Source organism: Bos indicus x Bos taurus, chromosome 10 (genome assembly GCF_003369695.1).
Source record: "Bos indicus x Bos taurus breed Angus x Brahman F1 hybrid chromosome 10, Bos_hybrid_MaternalHap_v2.0, whole genome shotgun sequence".
Taxonomy (NCBI): domain Eukaryota; kingdom Metazoa; phylum Chordata; class Mammalia; order Artiodactyla; family Bovidae; genus Bos; species Bos indicus x Bos taurus.
In genome coordinates this window covers 17,132,376-17,155,893 of record NC_040085.1, presented here as the reverse complement: position 1 = coordinate 17,155,893, position 23,518 = coordinate 17,132,376, and the positions used below count along the sequence as shown (strand labels likewise).

Below are 23,518 nucleotides of genomic sequence, written 5' to 3'. Positions count from 1 at the left end.
AAGAATTTCATGGACAGAGGAGCCCAGTGGGCTTCAGTCCATAGGGTTGCAAAGAGTCAGACATGACTGTAGTGACTGAGCACACACACACTAAAAGTGAAAAACAGAGTGATTGTATGAGTACAGAATGAATGTAAGTGGGTTGCTTGTTTATCATCATGGTCTCAGGGCGGGCCAGGAGCTTAGCTCAATGCTGCTGCCCAGAATCACCAGAGAATATTACACCACATCTTGTTAGCATGGGAAAAGATCAAATTTAAAAATTCAAAGTATGGTTACTACTGAAAGTGTATCACTTTCTTACCACTGTAAAGTTAAAAATCTGAAGTCAAAACATCGTAAGTTGGTGAGTCTGTAGTGATGAAAAGAAACAGACTATTGATACTTGCAATAGCCTAGATGGGGATTCCTAGATGGGTCAGTGGTAAAGAATCTGCCTGCAATGCAGAAGACCCAGGTTTGATGCCTGGGTCAGGAAGATCCCCTGGAGAAAGAAATGGCAACCCCCTCCAGTGTTCTTCTCTGAGGACAGAGGGGCCTGGCAGTCTACAGTACACGTGGTCTAAAAAGAGTACGACATGACTTAGCAACTAAACAACAATAGCCAGGATGGACCTCAGAATGTTATGCTGAATGAAAGAAAAATCAGTCTCAGAGGCTATATGATGTATGTTTACACTTATTGGATATTATAATTGTATATATGGTGTGATTCTACTGATACAACATTCTCAAAAGGACAAAATAAAGAGATAAAAAGGATTCTAGTAGTTACTGGGATTATAAAGAGTTGCACGGATAGGGAGGGTATGCAAAGAGGGTTTCTTTAGAGAGATGTGTCATGATTTTAGTGGTAGTACAAGAACCTATATATGTGATAAAACTTCATGGAGCTTTATATCAAAACCAAAGAGGACACATAAAAAGTGATGTATAAGATTATGGTCTGTATTTTGATTAAAATGACATCAATATCAATTTACAGGGTCATGGTGGAGAGATCTGACAGACTGTGGTCCAATGGAGAAGGGAATGGCAAACCACTTCAGTATTCTTGCCTTGAGAACCCCATGAACAGTATGAAAAGGCAAAATGATAGGATACTGAAAGAGGAACTCCCCAGGTCAGTAAGGGGCCTAATATGCTACTGGAGATCAGTAGAGAAATAACTCCAGAAAGAATGAAGGGATGGAGCCAAAGCAAAAACAATACCCAGATGTGGATGTGACTAGTGATAGAAGCAAGGTCCGATGCTGTAAAGAGCAATATTGCATAGGAACCTGAAATGTCAGGTCCATGAATCAAGGCAAATTGGAAGTGGTCAAACAAGAGATGGCAAGAGTGAACGTCGACATTCTAGGAATCAGCGAACTCAAATGGACTGGAATGGGTGAATTTAACTCAGATGACCATTATATCTATTACTGCGGGCAGGAATCCCTCAGAAGAAATGGAGTAGCCATCATGGTCAACAAAAGAGTCTGAAATGCAGTACTTGGATGCAATCTCAAAAACGACAGAATGATCTCTGTTCGTTTCCAAGGCAAACCATTTAATATCACAGTAATCCAAGTCTATGATCCAACCAGTAACGCTGAAGAAGCTGAACAGTTCTATGAAGACCTACAAGACCTTTTAGAACTAACACCCCAAAAAGACGTCCTTTTCATTTTAGGGGACTAGAATGCAAAAGTAGGAAGTCAAAAAACACCTGGAGTAACAGGCAAATTTGTCCTTGGAATATGGAATGAAGCAGGGCAAAGGCTAATTTTTTGGCCAAGAGAACACACTGGTCATAGCAAACACCCTCTTCCAACAACACAAGAGAAGACGCTATACATGAACATCACCAGATGGTCAACACCGAAATCAGATTGATTATATTCTTTGCAGCCAAAGATGGAGAAGCTCTATACAGTCAACCAAAACAAGACCAGGAGCTGACTGTGGCTCAGATTATGAACTCCTTATTGCCAAATTCAGACTTAAATTGAAGAAAGTAGGGAAAACCACTAGACCATTCAGGTATGACCTAAATCAAATCCCTTATGATTATACAGTGGAAGTGAGAAATAGATTTAAGGGCCTAGATCTGATAGATAGAGTGCCTGATGAACTATGGAATGAGGTCCATGACACTGTATGGGAGTCAGGGATCAAGACCATCCCCATGGAAAAGAAATGCAAAAAAGCAAAATAGCTGTCTGGGGAGGCCTTACAAATATCGGTGAAAAGAAGAGAAGTGAAAAGCAAAGGAGAAAAGGAAAGATATAAGCATCTGAATGCAGAGTTCCAAAGAATAGAAAGAAGAGATAAGAAAGCCTTCTTCAGTGATCAATGCAAAGAAATAGAGGAAAGCAACAGAATGGGAAAGACTAGAGATCTCTTCAAGAAAATTAGAGACACCAAGGGGACATTTCATGCAAAGATGGGCTCGATAAAGGACAGAAATGGTATGGACCTAACAGAAGTAGAAGATATTAAGAAGAGGTGGCAAGAATACACAGAAGAACTGTACAAAAAAGATCTTCATGACCCAGATAATCACGATGGTGTGATTACTCATCTAGAGCCAGAGATCTGGAATGTGAAGTCAAGTGGGCCTTAGAAAGCATCACTACGAACAAAGCTAGTGGAGGTGATGGAACTCCTGTTGAGCTATTTCAAATCCTGAAAGATGATGCTGTGAAAGTGCTACACTCAATATGCCAACAAATTTGGAAAACTCAGCAGTGGCCACAGGACTGGAAAAGGTCAGTTTTCATTCCAATCCCAAAGAAAGGCAATGCCAAAGAATGCTCAAACTACCACACAATTGCACTCATCTCACACGCTATAAAGTAATGTTCAAAATTCTCCAAGCCAGGCTTCAGCAATATGTGAACCATGAACTGCCTGATGTTCAAGCCGGTTTTAGAAAAGGCAGAGGAACCAGAGATCAAATTGCCAACATCCACTGGACCGTGGAAAAAGCAAGAGAGTTCCAGAAAAACATCTATTTCTTCTTTATTGACTATGCCAAAGCCTTTGACTGTGTGGATCACAATAAACTGTAGAAAATTCTTAAAGAGATGGGAATATCAGACCACCTGACCTGCCTCTTGAGAAATCTTTAGGCAGGTCAGGAAGCAACAATTAGAACTGGACAATAACAACAGACTGTTTCCAAATAGGAAAAGGAGTTATGTTAAGGCTGTATAATATCGCTCTGCTTATTTAACTTTTATGCAGAGTACATCATGAGAAACACTGGACTGGAAGAAACACAACCTGGAATCAAGATTGCCGGGAGAAATATCAGTAATCTCAGATATGCAGATGACACCACTCTTATGGCAGAAAGTGAAGAGGAACTAAAAAGCCTCTTGATGAAAGTGAAAGTGGAGAGTGAAAAAGTTGGCTTAAAGCTCAACATTCAGAAAACGAAGATCATGGCATCCGGTCCCACCACTTCATGGGAAATAGATGGGGAAACAGTGGAAACAGTGTCAGACTTTATTTTTCTGGGCTCCAAAATCACTGCAGATGGTGGCTGCAGCCATGAAATTACAAGACGCTTACTCCTTGGAAGGAAAGTTATGACCAACCTAGATAGCATATTCAAAAGCAGAGACATTACTTTGCCAAGAAAGGTTCGTCTAGTCAAGGCTATGGTTTTTCCTGTGGTCATGTATGGATGTGAGAGTTGGACTGTAAAGAAGGCTGAGAGCCGAAGAATTGGTGCTTTTGAACTGTGGTGTTGGAGAAGACTCTTGAGAGTCCCTTGGACTGCAAGAAGATCCAACCAGTCCATTCTGAAGGAGATCAGCCCTGGGATTTCTTTGGAAGGAATGATGCTGAAGCTGAAACTCCAGTACTTTGGCCACCTTATGCGAAGAGTTGCCTCATTGGAAAAGACTCTGATGCTGGGAGGGATTGGGGGCAGGAGGAGAAGGGGACGACAGAGGATGAGATGGCTGGAATGCACCACTGACTCAATGGACGTGAGTCTGAGTGAACTCCGGGAGTTAGTGATGGACAGGGAGGCCTGGCGTGGTGCGATTCATGGGGTCGCGAAGACTCGGACACGACTAAGAGACTGAACTGAACTGAATATGTTATATATATATATATAACATATATATATATGTTATATATATATAATATAATATAATATATATAATATAATATAATATTATTATATTAATATATATCTATATTTTATAACATCATGCTGCTGCACAGGCTGATGCAGTCATTCATGATCTCCTCTGCTTAGTTGCAAATATTTCAAGCCCGGGCATTCGTTGCCTGTCAGCACTCAGAATTGAAATGGGACAGAAGAGTCGATGTCTCAGATAAATACAAACTCACCTCCCTGCTTCACTCATTCACGAGTCATTTTGATCTTAAATTCCATGAACTTGCACTGTTTTAGACCTTGCCTGTATTTTCTTTTCTACTTGTCTATTTGCCTTTCGTTCTTTTACATTAATTCATCCATTACAACATTGAAACCAAATGGAAGATTGACAGCTACATCCCACATGAACATGAAACAGTGCAGAGAACTGCAGTCACCAACTTCTGTGGTGTTGACAGGTACTAAGTGTCTGCAGTCTGTAGATATTGAGTTTTGTAGAAGTGCATTATAGCAGTACATCAGAGAAGGATCTGGCATGTTTATCTTAACTTTATTTTACAAAGAGAAATAATAATGAGTGACTGAGAAGTTAGACTGAATACCCTGGACCAATGAGATAGAAAATGTGACATTTGGATGATTCTAGTACACATGATCTAATAAGTACAATTCTACATTTAGAGGCAACAGGAATTTAATAGCCTGATTTCCCTCAAAGTCTAATACATAAGACTCAATATCAGATTTCAAAAGAATAATACTTTATTCCAGTTAGAGTTTCATTTAAATATAAACCACCAAATAGACTCTGAAATTCAGATGAACTGATGTTTTTAAATCACTTAATGTTGAAGTAGTTTTATTTATTGAAAAATCTAAATAAAGTTCTGGAATTCAGTAAAAAAAAAAAAAGATGATATATTAATTACTTTGGTTAAGATTGCTTTTCACTCAGAAGGCCTAAGATCTGTGAAAGTTTTAAAATAGTCACTAGATTCCGGATGGAGAATAGTAAGTATAGGCTAAATGAATGACCAATCAGTAGATTATAAGAATTATTCAGAGGCTATACTAAATTATATCTTAAACAGGATGGCAAAATTATTTTACTGAATAAATACCAATGTATGTCAACTTTTTTAACCTGTAGTTTCCCTCAGTTCAAATCTTTAATATTAATTGCTTTCTTCATGCCCCTTTTCAGGATCTGCCAAACTTAATGACCAGGGAAAGACAAGTAGACAAAGTAAAGGTTTGTAGTGAGCCAGACTTTCCCCCATCTGGGCACAGACAAGCTGGTCTATGAACATGACAAACTCCACTTCCTATCTGGGGGAGGAGTCACACAGGAACCAGGTGCCATGTATATGTGCTGTCAGGCACTTAAAGACACTGAATTCTTAGCTTGAGGCAGAATTAAACACATTTATGTACAGAATCCATCCTCATGCTGCTCTCCAGCCTGCTCTGGGTGTTCCTGGCCATCGCCTTCTCTGGTAGGGATGCTTCCAAACATTTGTGCATGTGTTCAGGGTGAAAGGACTGCACACAGGCACGTGGAGCTTCACAGGGACTTGGGGAGGAAACGAGGATTGGGGAAAAGCAAGCGTCTTAGGATTTCAGTTTGGGTTATAAATATTTGAGTCGGTCCAAAATTAATTTCTGCATTATTTTGTTCACTATTTCAGCTCTGTTTTCTCACATTTTCCACAGGACCTTCTGTGGCCCAGAAAGTTACTCAAGACCAGTCAGACATAATCAGCCAAGTGGGGCAGTCAGTCATTTTTAACTGTCAGTATGGAATAGATTGGTTCACATACTACTACTCCATTTATTGGTACAAGCAGCTTCCCAGGGGACAGATGACTCCCCTTATTCATCAAAATTCAGAACACGGGAATGCAGGTTATGGCCGCTACTCTGTAAACTTCCAGAAAGCATATAAATCCATCAGCCTCACCATTTCAGCATTACAGCTGGAAGACTCTGCAAAGTACTTCTGTGCTCTAAGGGAGCTCTCAAGTAAAACAAAGGAAGTTCACAGTGCTTGAAGTAATGGGAAAAGCCATACAAAAACCCCAGAGCTTAGTAAGAGAGCTCCACTGCTGCAGGACCCCAGCTGAAATGCACACCTGCAGACCCCAGACAAGAAATGGTAATCATGTGATTGCTTAATGTGTGGTCTGAATTGGAGAATTTAATTCTAAATTAAAGCTTCTTCTATGTCCAGAGTAACTTTCTACTGTTTACATTCTCCTCTTGAATTTTTGACTAAATTAATCATACAGAACACGTGTAAAGTTGTCCAAAATTACTCCAAAGTTAACTAAAAGTGACAGTTTCACTAAAATACACTAACATCACAAATCTGGGTATAGTTATCTGAAATCATCATGAAAATCATTTCCTTAGTCCTTTCTTCTTAGACTTGTGTCACTTAAGGTACAATCAGGGAAGCAGGTCACCAGTGGTATCAAATAAGAAATTAGTGATGAAGATTAGAACTCAGGCAATTGCTAGATCTGGTGGAAGAGTGTATACAAAGCTGTCATCTTTGTATCTGGTGTTGAGACTGAATTCACTGTTAATCAGCTAGAGCAAAGTTAGGGAGAGACTGAGGCACAGACAAACTGTGACTCTTAAGGACACACTAGAACCATGAGGGTAATGGAACCCACATAGACACACTAAAACTTGTCTGTGTCTCACCTCCTTCAGTCTCACAGTAGAGGGTAAGCTTAGGAGAAGTGGGTGTCATTTGGCATCATGCTGCATACATACTTGGCCCAAGACAAACAGAAGATGAGGAGGAGGTTTGGTGGGAAGTGGAGGGGCTGTGAGTCAACAATGAGCTATCAGATCAGGAGGAACACCTGTGAGTAACCACAGTCCCTGGAGCCCTGCACCAACCCAAACATAAAAACTGTGGCTGCTTCATCACAATGACCTTCCAAATGTCACACAAGTTTCTTTTGTGGCCAACCCTAAGCCAAAACAATATGGGAAGCACATTCTGGGAAAGATACTTCCAGTTAGTTAAGATAGATAAAAGCTACTACCGTACCCTTTTTGTTAACTTGGCATCCATCTGTACTCTTTAACAGCTTTTGAATAAAGACCATAGCCAAACTATGCTTCCTGCTAATGTTGTTGCTTTTCAGTCACTAAATTGTGTCTGATTCTTTGTGATCCCATGGACTGTGGCACACTAGGCTCCTCTATCCTGCCAGGCAAGGAAATAGAGAATAACTATAATTGAGGATGAAGGATTATTTATTAAAATTATTAAACTGGAATTTCAAAATGGATGAACTTTATGGAATGTCACTTATACCTCAGTAGAGTTGCTCAAAATAAATAAGACTTTGTTCTGTCTTACCCGTGTCACAGTCCAGGAACAGTGTTATTCAACATACACATATTTATTTAAACAGTGATTTTGTGCCCACAGTTTCCCTCAGTTCACTTTAGTCACTCAGTTGTGTCCAACTCTTTGAGACACCATGGACTGCAGAACACGAAGCCTCCCTATCCATCACGAACTCCTGGAGCTTACTCCAACTCATGAGTCGGTGATGCCATCCAATCTGTCATCCATCTCTGTCATCCCCTTCTCCTCTCAACTTCAATCTTTCCCAGCTTTGGGGTCTTTTCAAATGAGTCAGTTCTTCACATCAGGTGACCAAAGTACTGGAGTTTCAGCTTCAGCATCAGTCCTTCCAATGAATATTCAGGACTGATTTCCTTTAGAAAAGACTGGTTGGATCTCCTTGCAGTCCAAGGGACTCTCAAGAGTCTTCTCCTACACCACAGTTCAAAAGCATCAATTCTTCAGTGCTCAGCTTTCTTTGTAGTCCAACTCTCACATCCATACATGACTACTGCAAAAACCATATCTTTGACTAGACAGACCTTTGTCAGCAAAGTAATGTCTCTGGTTTTTAATAAGCTGTCTAGGTTGGTCATAACTTTTCTTTCAAGAAGCAAGTGTCTTTTAATTTCATGGCTGCAGTCACCATCTGCAGTGATTTTGGAGCCCAAGAAAATAAAGTCTGACACTGTTTCCACTATTTCCCCATTTATTTGCCATGAAGTGATGGGACCAGATGCCATGATCTTAGTTTTCTGAATGTTGAGCTTTAAGCCAACTTTTTCACTCTCCACTTTCACTTTCATCAAGAGGATTTTTAGTTCTTCTTCACTTTCTGCCATAATGGTGGTGTCATCTGCATATCTGAGGTTATTGATATTTCTCCTGGCAATCTTGATTCCAGCTTGTGCTTCATCCAGTCCAGCATTTCTCATGATGTACTCTGCATAGTTAAATAAGCAGGGTTACAATAGACAGCCTTGACATACTCCTTTCCCAATTTGGAACCAGTCTATTATTCCATGTTCAGTTCTAACTGTTGCTTCTTCATCTGCATACAGATTTCTCTGTATGCAGGAGGCAGGTCAGGTGTTCTGGTATTCCCATCTCTTTAAGAATTTTCCACAGTTTGTTGTGATCCGCACAATCAAAAGCTCTGGCATACTCAATAAAGCAGAAGTAGATGTTTTTTTGGAACTCTCTTTCTTTTTCAATGATCCAGAGGATGTTGGCAATTTGATCTCTGGTTCCTCTGCTTTTTCGAAATCCGCTTGAACATCTGGAAGTTCATGGTTCATGTACTGTTGAAGCTTGACTTGGAGAATTATGAGCAATACTTTGCTAGCATGTGAGATGAGTGCAATTGTGCAGTAGTTTGAACATTCTTTGGCATTGCCATTCTTTGGGATTGGAATGAAAACTGACCTTTTCCAGTCCTGTGGCCACTCCTGTGTTTTCCAAATTTGCTGGCATATTGAGCTCAACACTTTCACAGCATCATCTTTCAGGATTTGAAATAGCTCCACTGGAATTCCATCACCTCCACTAGCTTTGTTCATAGTGATGCTTCCTAAGTCCCACTTGACTTCACATTCCAGGATGTCTGGCTCTAGGTGTGTGATCACACCATCATGGTTATCTGGGTCATGAAGATCATTTTTGTATAGTTCTTCTGTGTATTCTTGCCACCTCTTTTTAGTATCTTCTGCTTCTGTTAGGTCCATACCATTTCTGTCCTTTATTGTGCCCATCTTTGCATGAAATGTTCCCTTGGTATCTCTAATTTTCTTGAAGAGATCTCTAATCTTTCCCATGTTATTGCTTTCCTCTATTTCTTTGTATTGATCACTGAGAAAGGCTTTCTTATGTCTTCATGCTATTCTTTGAATTTCTGCATTAAATGGGTATATTTTTCCTTTTCTCCTTTGCCTTTCACTTCTCTTCTTTTCACAGCTATTTGTAAAGCCTCCTCAGACAAGCATTTTACCTCTTTGCATTTCTTTTTCTTGGGGATGGTCTTGATCCCTGCCTCTGGTACAGTGTCATGAGCCTCCATCCATAGTTTTCAGGCTCTCTGTCTGTCAGCTCTGATCCCTTGAATCTATTTGTCACTTCCACTGTATAGTCATAAGGGATTTAATTTAGGCCATACTTGAATGGTCTAGTGGTTTTCCCTACTTTCTTCAATTTAAGTCTGAGTTTGGCAACAAGGAGTTCATGATCTGAGCCACAGTCAGCTCCCAGTCTTGTTTTTGCTGACTGTATAGAGCTTCTCCACCTTTGGCTGCAAAGAATATAATCAGTCTGATTTCAGTATTGACCATCTGGTGATGTGCATGTGTAGAGTCCTCTCTTGTGTTTTTGGAAGAGATTGTTTGCTATGACCGGTGAGTTCTCATGGAAAAACTCTGTTAGTCTTTGCCATGCTTCATTCTGTACTCCAAGGCAAAATTTGCCTGTTACTCCAGGTATTTCTTGACTTCCTACGTTTGCATTCCAGTCTCCTATAATGGAAAGCACGTCTTCTTTGAGTGTTAGTTCTAGAGGGTCTTGTAGGTCTTCATAGAACCGTTCAACTTCAGCTTCCTTAGCATTATTGGTCTGGTATAGACTTGTATTACTGTGATATTGAATGGTTTGTCTTGGATCTGAACAGAGATAATTCTGTCGTTTTTGAGATTGCATCCAAGTACTGCATTTCATACTCTGGTTGGCTAATATGGCTACTCCATCTTTCAATGCTCACAAAGTTACAAAAAAGTAATATCACTCTTTATGTAGATTTAGTTTAAAAAATATATATATATATAATTTAAAAGTAAAGTTGTTTAATACTGCAAAATGTTTCAGGCAAGACTGCTATGAATATTGTATTGATTCGTGAGCACCCTTCAGAATCACAGGTGAGTGCATAAGAGATGGAAGAAAAAATGATCCTGAGAACTCTTGGGAAATAATGTTTCATTTTGCAAAAATCTCTTGCATCCACTCCAGCTAGATAATTAATTTTTGTTTTCTCTTCCATAAAATCCTCCACAAATTCCAAATCAAAGTCTGCCTTCTTTGCAATGTTCTTCAAGTCCTAAGACTTTCTATCTCCCACTCTCACTCCACTCCTCCAGTCCATTCTGAATTAGTTGAGGTGGGAGAGTGGGACTTCCTGTCACAAAGTGTGGAATTTGGGTGAGCTGATTGGCTGCAGGAGCAAGAACATTTCTGCATGGACTTATGACATTCACCCCCTCAGGATTTAGTGAAGTATCTTACAGTGAAAATGTCTCAGTAAGAAAAGGAAGCATCATGAAAAGGCTAGCAGGCACTGAGCTGGGGCTTTTGTTTTCCCAGGTTTGCTGTGAGTTGGGGCTGCCCCAGAGGGGCATCTGAAGGATTGACCAGCTTCTGCATTTTTAAGGGAGAGAGAGGGGCTGACAAGTCCTGCAGACTTTCTATACTTCTCATCATCTATGCGGATTGAGGGGGGTACAGTTTCAGGGTTTTGTAGGAGCTACAGTGACCCTCACCTGTGACTACTTCTCTTTCCTCATCAGGTGTGTGAGAAGTGGATGTTGAGCAGAGTCCCCCAGCCCTGAATCTCCAGGAGGGAGTCAACTCCATGTATTGGTGTAATTTTTCCACTTCTCCACAGAGTGTGAATTGGTAATAAGAACCCTGAGGGCTGCCTCATTCACCTGGTTAACTTTCCTTTAGGGACAAAACAGGATGAAAGATTAAATGCCACCACAGTCCCTACAGAACGCCACAACTCACCGCACATTTTCTATTCACAGACCACAGACTCAGGCACTTACTTCTGTGTTGTGCAGCACACTACTCCCCAGGCACCTGCAGCCGGTACACAAACCCTTCGTGGGGCTCAATCCCTCCTCCAGCCAGTCACACCATGAGGCCTCTGTGAGGTCACCATAAGGCATTTGCAATACTTAGTATTTCTTACCTACATTGGTATAGTTATAACCACAAACACTTTTTAGCCCTACAGATTTGGGATTTGTTCTTTTCCCTTCTCAATCTGTATGTCCTTCTGCTCTAGAACCTCTAACTTGTACTAAAAGAATAGCTGATAAGAGGATAGAATTAAAATAGATATTTTCCAGGTATGCTGGACTCCAAAACAGTAAACATTGAAAGCAACTAAAAGAAGAGAGAAATCTCTCCAGTGGATATATTATCCAGCATGGTTGGGTGTATCAAGAATGTTCAGGTCCGTCTCACCACAATGTGTCCCATCCTGTGAGTGCAGCAAAGTGAACAGAAAATATTTGCTCAATGTTTAATATAAACTTGATCACTTACAAAATATCTTATAGTTCTGAATTCATGAAATATAAAATCCATTTTGCTGTCTACAGTCAAGGTCTTGGCAGGTTAATTCCTTCCAGATTCTCTGAGGAAGAATCTGTTTCCTTTCACTTTGTAGTTTCTGGAAGCCACTTGGATTCCATGGCTCAAGATTCTTTCTTAAATCACTCCAACATCTTACTTCCACCACCATGGTTCCCTCCTCTTATGGAGTCAAATATTTTTCTGACTCTCTCCTATAAGTAACAAAAATTTAATGCACAAAAATCTCAATTAAATAGAGCTGGAAGAAAAGGGGGAGCTCTCCCGACCGGTGGACATCACAGAGGGCAAAGGGAAGATGAAAGAAGCCCCTTATTCCCTGGTCAGGACGCAGTCAATGGAAAGTTAAAGGCACTCTGTTTACTATCACCCTCCCAATTTCCATATCTTCTCTATAAAAGCATTTCCTTTCCTTGTCCAGTGGAGACTTGCATATTGCTCCTCATTGTTGCTGATCTGGAACTGCAGTCCCTTGGTGGTCTCAAATAAACTCATCTTTTATGGGGAAATACCTGGCAGTCTGCCATTTGTTCCCTGTTCCTGTGATTCTGCTTTTTTTCTATTTGTTCCTTTGTTTTGCTTTATTTTTATATATCATATATAAATAAAAAAAACACAGTATTTGTCTTTCTCTGTCTGACTTATTTTACTAAGTTTAATACACTTCATATCTATCCATGTTGTCCCATCTGGCACCATTACATTCTTTTTTATATTTGATTAATGTTCCATTGTGGGGGGTGTGTGTGTGTGTCTGTGTGTGTATAGATAGATAGTTAGATGAAAGATCAGTATTTTCTCTATCCATTCATCTATTAATGAACACTTAGCTTGGTTTTGGATCTTGGTTATTGTAAATAATGCTGCTATAAACATTTGGGTGCAGATAAAATTTTGAAGAGTTTTTGTTTTCTTTGGATAAATACCCAGGAGTGGAATTGCTGGATTTTATGGTAGTTATACTTTTAGTGTTTTGAGAGTAATCTCCATAATGTTTTCCATAGTAGCTGTAGCAATTTCCAACCCAGCAGCAGTGCACTAGGGTTTCCTCTCCTCTGCATCCTCACCACACTTGTTATTTTTTTTTCTTTTGATGATATCCAAACTGATAGACGTGAGGTGACACCTCATTTTGACATAGATTTGCTCTTTTTCTGAGTATTAGAGACTTTGGACATTTTTTCATGTACCTTTTGGCTGTCTCTTTGGAAAAATGGCTACTCAGGTCCTATGCCCATTCTTCAATCAGACTGTGTTTTTGATACTGAGGTATGTGATGTCTTTGTATTTTGGATACTAACCCCTTATTGCAAATATCTACTCCCATTCAGTAGTTTGTCTTTTATTTTTGTTGATGGTTTCTTTGCTGTGCATTAGATTTTAGTTTGATTAGGTCCTGTTTATTTATTTTTGCTTTTGTTGCCATTTGCCTTTGAAACAGAAAAAAACATTATAAGAAAAACGTTAATGAGCATACTGTCTATATTTTCTTTTGCAAGTTTTCAGGTCTTACATTTCAGTCTTTAATCCATTTTGAGTTTATATTTATATATGTTGTGAGAAAATGTTCTAATTTTAGTCTTTTCCTTGTAGGTGTTCAGTATGGTCAACACCACTTACTGAAGAAACTTGTCTTTTTCCCATTTTAAGAAGCTGGATAAAGTCATTCAGAGTAATATCTTTGTATGGCCACAGAGGGGCAACGCTGCTTCAGAGAAGATTAACTTTTGTCCCACATATGCAGATTCTTCAAGGAGCCAGAAAGGATCCTTTAAATATCAAATGTTTATCTCCAACTTTGCTTCAGTTTACATCTCTCAATCTTGTATGTATGCAGGTATCCATCAATCTACCTAAATAGTATCTGTGTATATTTTAGTCTAACAGTTTGAAAAATATGGTTCTGAAAATTAATATTTCTTTAAACAATATGTTTTGTCCTCTGAGATTAAGGCCACATTAATTGCTCTAATATAAATTTATAATGTTTTCACTCAGATACATCCCAAACTGCAATCATACTGAGTTAATCAGTGCCAGAATTCCCTTACCCCATTCTTTACTAAGAAATCTAGTGTTAATGTAAATTCCAGTTCAAGCAGCTCCTCCATCAGAACTACTCTTTGAGTGAGCCCAGAAGTGGGTCCATTATCATTTTCTTGGATGCATCATATAGAAACACATTTCTCTTTAGTAGCTATTATCTGAATGTACTTGAATATTGGGAGTGGGTAGGCTGAAGATTGCTATATCTACTCTTTCTGGAGTGAGACCCAAGTATGACCATTTGGTAGGCATAAGTAAATATATATTGAAGACATGCATCAGTGAGTGAATAAATAAAAGAGAAAACACACCAAAAATTCAACAAATAATAAAACATCCCCTTAGAGAGCTGGAGTTGATGGGATTAGATTGAGGAGTGAGAATGGTTATTATTGTTTTCTTTTGAACTGTGATGATGTTTTTCTTTGATAGTGTCTGAGATGACATCAAATCAGAGACCACAAACTCTTCTTTGTGCTTAAAAAAAAAAAAAAATGAGCTCCTTAATTTCTGTCCCTATCCCCTGATGTGTTGACATCAAAAGCCAAATTGACTCTTCACATTTTTGTATTTTGCCTGTGAGGATAAGGTGTAACTCAGGATGAGAACTACCAAAAATATTTCTTTACTGAATGATCATGGTCTCATATCGTCTGCATTCTGCAGAATTTTCCTAGCAAATCTTACCCATTTGGAGATCAAATGTCCTCCAGAACAGATTATTCCAGTGCTCCTCAGTTTATTTTCTCCATGCATATTCTTGGAAACATTTTATTTGCCTGATTTATATTTTAGAAGAAATATAAATTGAAATTGATCTAATTATATTTTATTAATTCTTAGGATCATGTAAAGTTTGGAAACATTGAACGATCATGTTAAAATTTAAATGCCATCCGGGCAAAAGGACTATGTATCTTTATGTTCTGCTCCATAAGCTTTGCTTGAATGATACATTATGCCCCTTGTGTATTTGCAATAGACTTTAATTAGTATTTGTAATAAAAAAGAAATACCCTGTAATGCTAATCTTGTGAATTCGTGGGAGGCCCTCTCTTCCCTATTGTAGACTAATCCTATTCCTATTAAAACATCAAACTCTCCTGATATATGATTTTTAACCTTCTAGGAGGTGTGAGGAAAAGGAAGAAGGGGATAGAATGAGAGAAATTCTAACCTGGTCTTTATGCTTGTAAGGGGGGCATTTCTGATTCCCAATTAATTTGATTTTTGGTGATTCTAAACTAGCACTGAATGAGAAGTAGTACTTTTGAGAGAGATAGGTTTGAGGAAAGCACTTATGAAAGGGTGGGACCTACTAAAATAATAAAACTAAGTCTTAGCTTAAAGTCAGAGTTCTAGCTGGCTGAGAAGAGCAGAAGAGGAACTTGAGTTGCCACTGAGCACTGGTGCCAGAAACAATGGACAAGATACTGGGAGCATCACTTTCACTTCTGTGGCTTCAGCTAGTCTGTGAGTTGTGGAGGAGAAAACCTAGGATATCTCATTAATTAGGGGGACTGAGACAATTGGGTTACAAACAAGTTCATGCAGATATTCTTAAAAAATAGATATATTTTTGGAATTAATGGCTTTTACCTCTTTAAGCAGGCATGAATGGACAACAAAAGGAAAAAAGTGACCAACAGCAGGTGAAACAAAGCCCTCGATCTTTGACAGTCCAGGAAGGAGAGATTTCCATTCTGAACTGTAGTTGTGAGAAGAGTACAATTAACTGCTTCCTGTGGTACCAGCAATACCCTGGTAAAGCCCCTGCATTCTTGGTTGTGAATGAAATGGAAGAGGGAAGATTCACTATTTCCCTCAATAAGAGTGCCCAACAGCTCTCACTGCACATCGCAGCTTCCCAGCCTGGAGACTCAGCCACCTACTTCTGTGCAGCAAGAGCAGAGTGCTCCCCAGGCACCTGCAGCCTGTACCCAGATCTGCAGCCGAGGCTCCAGACACACCCTGCTGTGCAGATGAAACACACACACAGACACACAATTTGTTTCTGCATAAAAAGTCTTAATATATTTAGGAAAACTGACATTATATAGAATTTATATTTTGACCAAAATGGAAATGATATGGAAAATTAAGTGCAAAGAGACGTCTCTAGAAACTCCCAAATAGTTTGTATATATTTAAAACCTATAACTTTAAAACAACCTAGGTTAAAGAAACAATTACAATGGATGCTAGAAGATATTTTGAAAGTAAATGTTGTAAGAGCACATTAAATATGTATGAGATGCAGCTAAAATAATACATAGAAGGAAATTTATCTTTTTAAATACTTATATTACTAAAGAAAAAAGGTTGATAAACTACAATCAAGGCTTTCAAGAAAAGATGATAGAAAAGCAAATTAAACCCAACATATACTGAAAGAAGTAAAAAATAAAATGTCTAATTGGTGAAATATAAATCTATGGAGATAACCATGAAATACAAAGTTAATTTTGTTAAAATAATTAATAAACTTGATATATTCCTAGGTAGAATTATCAAAGGAAAAAAGAAAAAATACAAATTATAAATATAATAAATAAAAAGAGAACTATTCTGCAGGTTCTGTTGCATTCTAAGGGAATGAAAGTGTATCATTAACAAGTTTATGTTACTGAGTCATTGTATAGAAGTGGATCCACACAGGTCTGGAAAGCTTATTTTTTGACAAAATGCAAAGACAATTCTATAGAGGTAGCAAAGTGGTTTTTTTAAAAAATTAATTTTTTTATTTTAATTGGAGGCTAATTACTTTACAATATTGTGGTGGTTTTTGCCATACATTGACATGAATCAGCCATGGGTGTACATGTGTCCCCCATCCTGAACCCCCATCCCACTTCCCCCCCATCCCATCCCTCTGGGTTTTCCCAGTGCACTGGCTTTGAGTGCCCTGTTTCATGCATTGAACTTGGACTGGTCATCCATTTCATTTACAGTAATATACATGTTTCAGTGCTATTCTTTCAGATCATCCCTCCCTCGCCTTCTCCACAGAGTCCAAAAGTCTGTTCTTTATATCTGTGTCTCTTTTGCTGTCTGACATATAGGGTCATTGTTGCCATCTTTCTAAATTCCATATATATGCATTAATATACTGTACTGGTGTTTTTCTTTCTGACTTACTTCACTCTGTATAATAGGCTCCAGTTTCATCCACCTCATTAGAACTGATTCAAATGTATTATTTTTAATGGCTGAGAAATACTCCATTGTGTATATGTACCACAACTTTCTTATCCATTCATCTGCTGATGGACATCTAGGTTGCTTCCGTGTCCTAGCTATTGTAAACAGTGCTGTGATGAACATCGGGGTACACGTGTCTCTTTCAATTCTAGAGCAGTAACATAGTTTTATAAGCAAATGAGATTAGGACAATTGGATATTCTTGGGAAACAATTGAAATGACTTAAATATCACATCTTATAGGAAAATTTGAGTACAGTCTCAAAATGAACCATACATCCAGGTATAAAATGTAACATTACAAATCTTTTAGGAAAAGCACAAGAGAATATCTTCATGACCTACGTCTGGACAAAAAGACTTTTGACATGACACCAAAAGCACAATCCATAAAAAAACCAGATTTCATCAAAATTAAAAATGTTTAGATAAGGAAAAAGATAAACCACAGAATTGCAGGAAATATTTGTAAATATATTTTCATCAAAAGACTGTATTCTGAATATAATGAACTCTCTGAACTCATTAGGAAGAAAGCAAACAATCCAGTTGAAACCTGGATAAAAGATTCACACAGACACTTTACCAAAAAGCTATCTGGTAATGAAATAAGAATATAAAGAGATGATTAGCATTATTAGTAATTAGGGAAATGCAAATTAAGCCACAAAGAGATAACACTTCACATTTCTCACAGGTTAAAATTAAAAATGCTAACAATGCCAAGTTCTGGCAAAACTGCAGAGAAATTGGATCACTCATACATTGCTGGTGGGTGAATGGTCCAGCCATTCTGGAAAAATGTTCAGCAGTTTCACCTAAACTTAAATATTCACTTGGCTTACAGCTCAGCAATCACACTCCTGGGTATTAATGCTTGAAAAATGAAAATCTTATATTCATTCAAAATCTGTATTTGAATATTCATAGCAGCTCTGTTTCTGATGATCAAAAACTGGAAACCAGCCAAATGTTCTTCAGTGGGTGAATAGACAAATAAATCCACTGTAATACATCTGTACAATGACATAATATTTATAGATTTTTCTCAACTTGCAATAGAATTGTGTCTCAATAAACCATTTTCAGTTGAGAGGAGCATAAATGGAAAATGCATTTAATATACCTAACCCACTGAATTGAACCCAGTCTACCTTAAAGGTGCTCAACACTGACATTAACCTACAGCTGGGTGAAATCATCTAACACAAAGTCTATTTTATATTAAAGTGTTGAAAATCTCATATAATTTATTGAATACTGTACCGAAAGTGGGGCTTCCAAGGTGGCTCTAATGGATAAAGAATCTGCCTGCTAAAGCAGAGACATAAGAGATGCAGGTTAAATGCCTGGATCAGGAAGATCCCCTGGAGGAGGGCACAGCACCACACTCCAGTATTCTTGCCTGGAGAATCCCATGGACAGAGGAGCCTGGTGGGCTACAGTCCATACAATCTCAAAGAGTCGGACACAACTGTAGGAACTTAACACACACACACTAAAAGTAAAAAACAGAATAGTTGTAGGAGTACAGAGTGAATGTGTCAGTTGTTTACTGTCATGATCTCAGGGCTGGCCCGGAGCTCAGCTCACTGCTGCTGTCCGGAACCACCAGGGAATGTTTTACCACATGTTACTAGCATGGGAAAAGATCATATTTAAAAATTCAAAGTACGGTTTCTACTTTATCCTGAAAGTTCATCACTGTCTTGCCACTGTAAGGTAAACAAATCCAAAATCAGAACATTATAAGATGGTAACAGTCGGTAGTGATTAAAAGAAGCAGATTACTGCAATAGCCCAGACGGGGCTTCCTTGGTGGCTCAGTGGTAAGCAATCCACCTGCCAAGCAGGAGACATGGGTTTGATCTCTGGGTCAAGAAGATCCCCTGGAGAAGGAAAAGGCAACTCACTTCAGTATTCATGCCTGGAAAATTCCATAGACAGAGGAGCCTGGTGGGCTACAGTATATGGGGTCACAAAAGAGTCAGACAGGACTTAGAGACTAAATAACAATAGCCTAGATGGATCTCAGGATGTTATGGTGAATGAAAAAGTAGTCAATCTCAGAGGCCACATGGTATATGATTACACTTATTGGATTATTATTATGCTTACATAGTGTGATTTTGCTTAAACAACATTCTCAAAGGCACAAAATATAAAGATGAAAAGGAGATGAGTAGTTAGCAGGGTTATAAAGAGCTGCAGGGATGGGGAGGGTATTCAAAGGGGATTTCTTTAGAGATATGAAACAGTTTTGTGTCATGATTTCAGTGGTGATATGAACTGAACTGACTGAACTAACAAGAATTTATCAGATCAGATCAGATTAGTTGCTCACTCGTGTCCGACTCTTTGCAACCCCATTAATCCCGGCACGCCAGGCCTCTCTGTCCATCACCAACTCCCGGAGTTCACTGAGACTCATGTCCATCGAGTCAGTGATGCCATCCAGCCATCTCATCCTCTGTCGTCCCCTTCTCCTCTTGCCCCCAATCCCTCCCAGCATCAGAGTCTTTTCCAATGAGTCAACTCTTCACATGAGGTGGCCAAAGTACTGGACTTTCAGCTTTAGCATCAGTCCTTCCAAAGAAATCCCAGGGCTGATCAAGGGACTCTCAAGAGTCTTATCCAACACCACAGTTCAAAAGCATCAATTCTTCAGTGCTCAGCCTTCTTCACAGTCCAACTCTCACATCCATACATGACCACAGGAAAAACCGTAGCCTTGACTAGATGAGCCTTTGTTCACAAAGTAATGTCTCTGGCTTTTGATTATGCTATCTAGGTTGGTCATAACTTTCCTTCCAAGGAGTAAGCGTCTTTTAATTTCATGGCTTCAGTCACCATCTGCAGTGATTTTGGAGCCCAGAAAAATAAAGTCTGACGCTGTTTCCACTGTTTCCCCATCTATTTCCCATGAAGTGATGGGACCGGATGCCATGATCTTCATTTTCTGAATGTTGAGCTTTAAGCCAACTTTTTCACTCCCCACTTTCACTTTCATCAAGAGGCTTTTTAGTTCCTCTTCACTTTCTGCCGTAAGGGTGGTGTCATCTGCATATCTGAGGTTATTGATATTTCTCCCGGCAATCTTGATTCCAGGTTGTGTTTCTTCCAGTCCAGTGTTTCTCATGATGTACTCTGCATATAAGTTAAATAAGCAGGGTGACAATATTCAGCCTTGACGAACTCCTTTTCCTATTTGGAACCAGTCTGTTGTTCCATGTCCAGTTCTAACTGCTGCTTCTTGACCTGCATACAGATTTCTCAAGAGGCAGATCAGGTGGTCTGGTATTTCCATCTCTTTCAGAATTTCCCACAGTTTATTATGATCCACACAGTCAAAGGCTTTGCTATAGTCAATAAAGCAGAAATAGATGTTTTTCTGGAACTCTCTTGCTTTTTCCATGATCCAGTGGATGTTGGCAATTTGATCTCTGGTTCCTCTGCCTTTTCGAAAACCAGCTTGAACATCAGGCAGTTCATGGTTCACATATTGCTGAAGCCTGGCTTGGAGAATTTTGAGCATTACGTTACTAGGGTGTGAGAAGAGTGCAATTGTGCGATAGTTCGAGCATTCTTTGGCATTGCCTTTCTTTGGGATTGGAATGAAAACTGACCTTTTCCAGTCCTGTGGCCACTGCTGAGTTTTCCAAATTTGCTGGCATATTGAGTGCAACACTTTCACAGCATCATCTTTCAGGATTTGAAATAGATCAACTGGAATTCTATCACCTCCACTAGCTTTGTTCGTAGTGATGCTTTCTAAGGCTCACTTGACTTCACATTCCAGGATATCTGGCTCTAGATGAGTGATCACACCATCGTGATTTTCTGGATCATGAAGATCTTTTTTGTACAGTTCTTCTGTGTATTCTTGCCATCTCTTCTTAATATCTTCTTCTTCCTGTGTTAGGTCCATACCATTTCTGTCCTTTATCAAGCCCATCTTTGCATGAAATGTTCCTTTGGTATCTCTGATTTTCTTGAAAATATCTCTAGTCTTTCCCATTCTGTTGTTTTCCTCTAGAGTGATGTATGAAACCTAAGAGTGTGTATCAAAATTGATGTATAAGGTTATGATATTTTGCTAAAATTGTATTAATATCAATTTCTTGATAGATATGAAATAAATATCAGATTTCAAAAGAATAATATTTTATTCTGGTTATAATTTCATTTAATATATATCACTGAATAGGCTCTGAAATTCAGATGGGCTGGTTTTCTAAAATCATTTCACGTTGCAGGGATTTTATTTATTGAAAAATCTAAGTACAGCCCTGGACCTCAGTGAAAAAAAACAAAAGAGATACATTAATTATTTTGGATAAGATTGCTTTTCTCCCAGAAGGCCTAAGATCTGTGAGTGTTTTAAAACAGTCAATAGATTCTGGATGGAGAAAAGTAAGTATAAGCTAGATGAATGACCAATCAGTAGATTTCAAGAAAGTTTCATAGGCTATACAAAATTATATCTTAAACAGGATGGCAAATAATTGTACTAAATAATTAACAGTGTATGTCAACTTGTTTAACCTTTAGTTCCCTTCAATTCAAATCTTTAATATTAATTGCCTTTTTCAAGCCCTTTTTCAGGATCTGACAAATTTAATGACCAGGGAAACATGAGTAGACAAAGTAAAAATTTGTGGTGAGCCAAACTTTTTTCCATCTGAGCACAGACCAGCTGGTCTAGGAACATGACAACCCCCACTTCCTGTCTGAGGGAGGAGCCACACAGGAACCAGGTACTGTGTATATGTGCTGCCAGGCACTCAAAGACACTGAAATCTTAGCTTGAGGCAGAATTAAACACATTTGTGCAAGGGAATCCATGCCTCATGCCGCTCTCCAACCTGCTCTGGGTGTTCCTGGCCTTCACCTTCTCTGGTAGGGATGCTTCCAAACATGGGTGCGTATGTTCAGGGTGAAAGGACTGCACACAGGCACATGGAGCTTCACAGGGACTTAGGGAAGAAAGGACATTGGAGAAAAGCAAGCATCTTAGGATTTCAGTTAGGTTTGTAAATATTTGGGTCCAAAACAGGTCTAATTTCTACATTATTTTGTTCACTATTTCAGCTCTGCTTTCTTCTTTTTTCCACAGGATCTGGTGTGGCCCAGAGTGTTACTCAAGACCAGCCAGACATAGTCAGTGAAGTGGGAAAGGCAGTCACCCTGAACTGTCGGTATGAAACAAGTTGGGACATGTTCCGCTACTACATTTTTTGGTACAAGCAGATTCCCAGTGGACAGATGACTTATCTTATTCGTCAGTATTCAGATGATGGGAATGCGAGAGACGGCCGCTACTCGGTAAATTTCCAGAAAGCTCATAAGTCCATCAGCCTCACCATTTCAGCCTTAGAGCTGGAAGATTCTGCAAAGTACTTCTGTCTTCTCTTGGACTCACAGTGCTTGAAGTAATAGGAAAAGCTGAACAAAAACCCCAGAAGTAAATAAAAGAGAGACCCCTGCTGCAGGACCCCAGCTGAAATGCACACCTGCAGACCCCAGACAAGAAATGGTAGTCCTGAGGTTGCTTCATCTGTAGTCTGGATCAGAGGATTTAATTCTAAATAAAAGCTTCTTTGATGTCATTTGGAAACAGGTGTCCAGAGTGACTGTTGACTAATACATTCTCCTCTTGAATTCTTGACTTTAAGTCAATCATACAGAAGATGTGTAAAGTTGTCTTAAGCTGCAAACTTGCTCCATAATAATTTAAAGTGACAGTTTCACCAAAATACACTCACATCACAAATCTGGGTATAGTTATCATGAATCATCATGAAAATCATTTCCTTAGTCCTTTCTTCTTAGAGTTGTGTCACTTAAGGTATAATCAGAGAAGCAGAACCACTAATGGTGTCTGTTGAATAAGAAATTAGTTATAAAGATTAGAATTCAGGCAATTGTTGGTCTGGTATAAGACTGTATACAAAGCTATTATATTAGTATCTGGTGTTGAGACTGAATTTAGTGTTAGTTGGTTGGAGTAATATTTGTAGAAGAATATTGGATAGAGACTGAAGCATGAACGAACTGTGACTCACAATGACATATTAGAACCATAAAGATAATGGAGCCCACAAAGAAACACTAAAACCTGTCTATGTCTCACCTCCCTCCGTTTCACAGTAGTAGGTGACCTTAGGAGAAGTAGGTGTCATTTGGCATCATGCTTACATACATACTTGGCCCAAGACAAAGAGAAGATGAGGAGGAGATTTGGTTGGAAGTGAAGGAGTTGTGAGTCAACAATAAAATGAGCTATCAGATCATCAGTAACACGTGTGAGTAACCGTAGTTCCTGGAGGCCTGCACCAAACCCCCAAACATAAAAACTATGGCTGCTTCATCACAACTATCTTCCAAATGTTAGACAAGTTCCTTTGGTGGCCAAC

General features: G+C 38.9%; 2 gene segments (V, D, J or C); both read left to right on the top strand.

The window, feature by feature from the left end:
* LOC113899945 overlaps positions 1–23,518 on the top strand; it is a 1,425,504-nt gene that overhangs the window by 143,001 nt on the left and 1,258,985 nt on the right.
* Positions 21,895–22,719, top strand: LOC113899953. The segment is given in 2 exon segments: positions 21,895–22,001; positions 22,219–22,719. Coding segments are annotated over 2 exon segments (369 nt in total).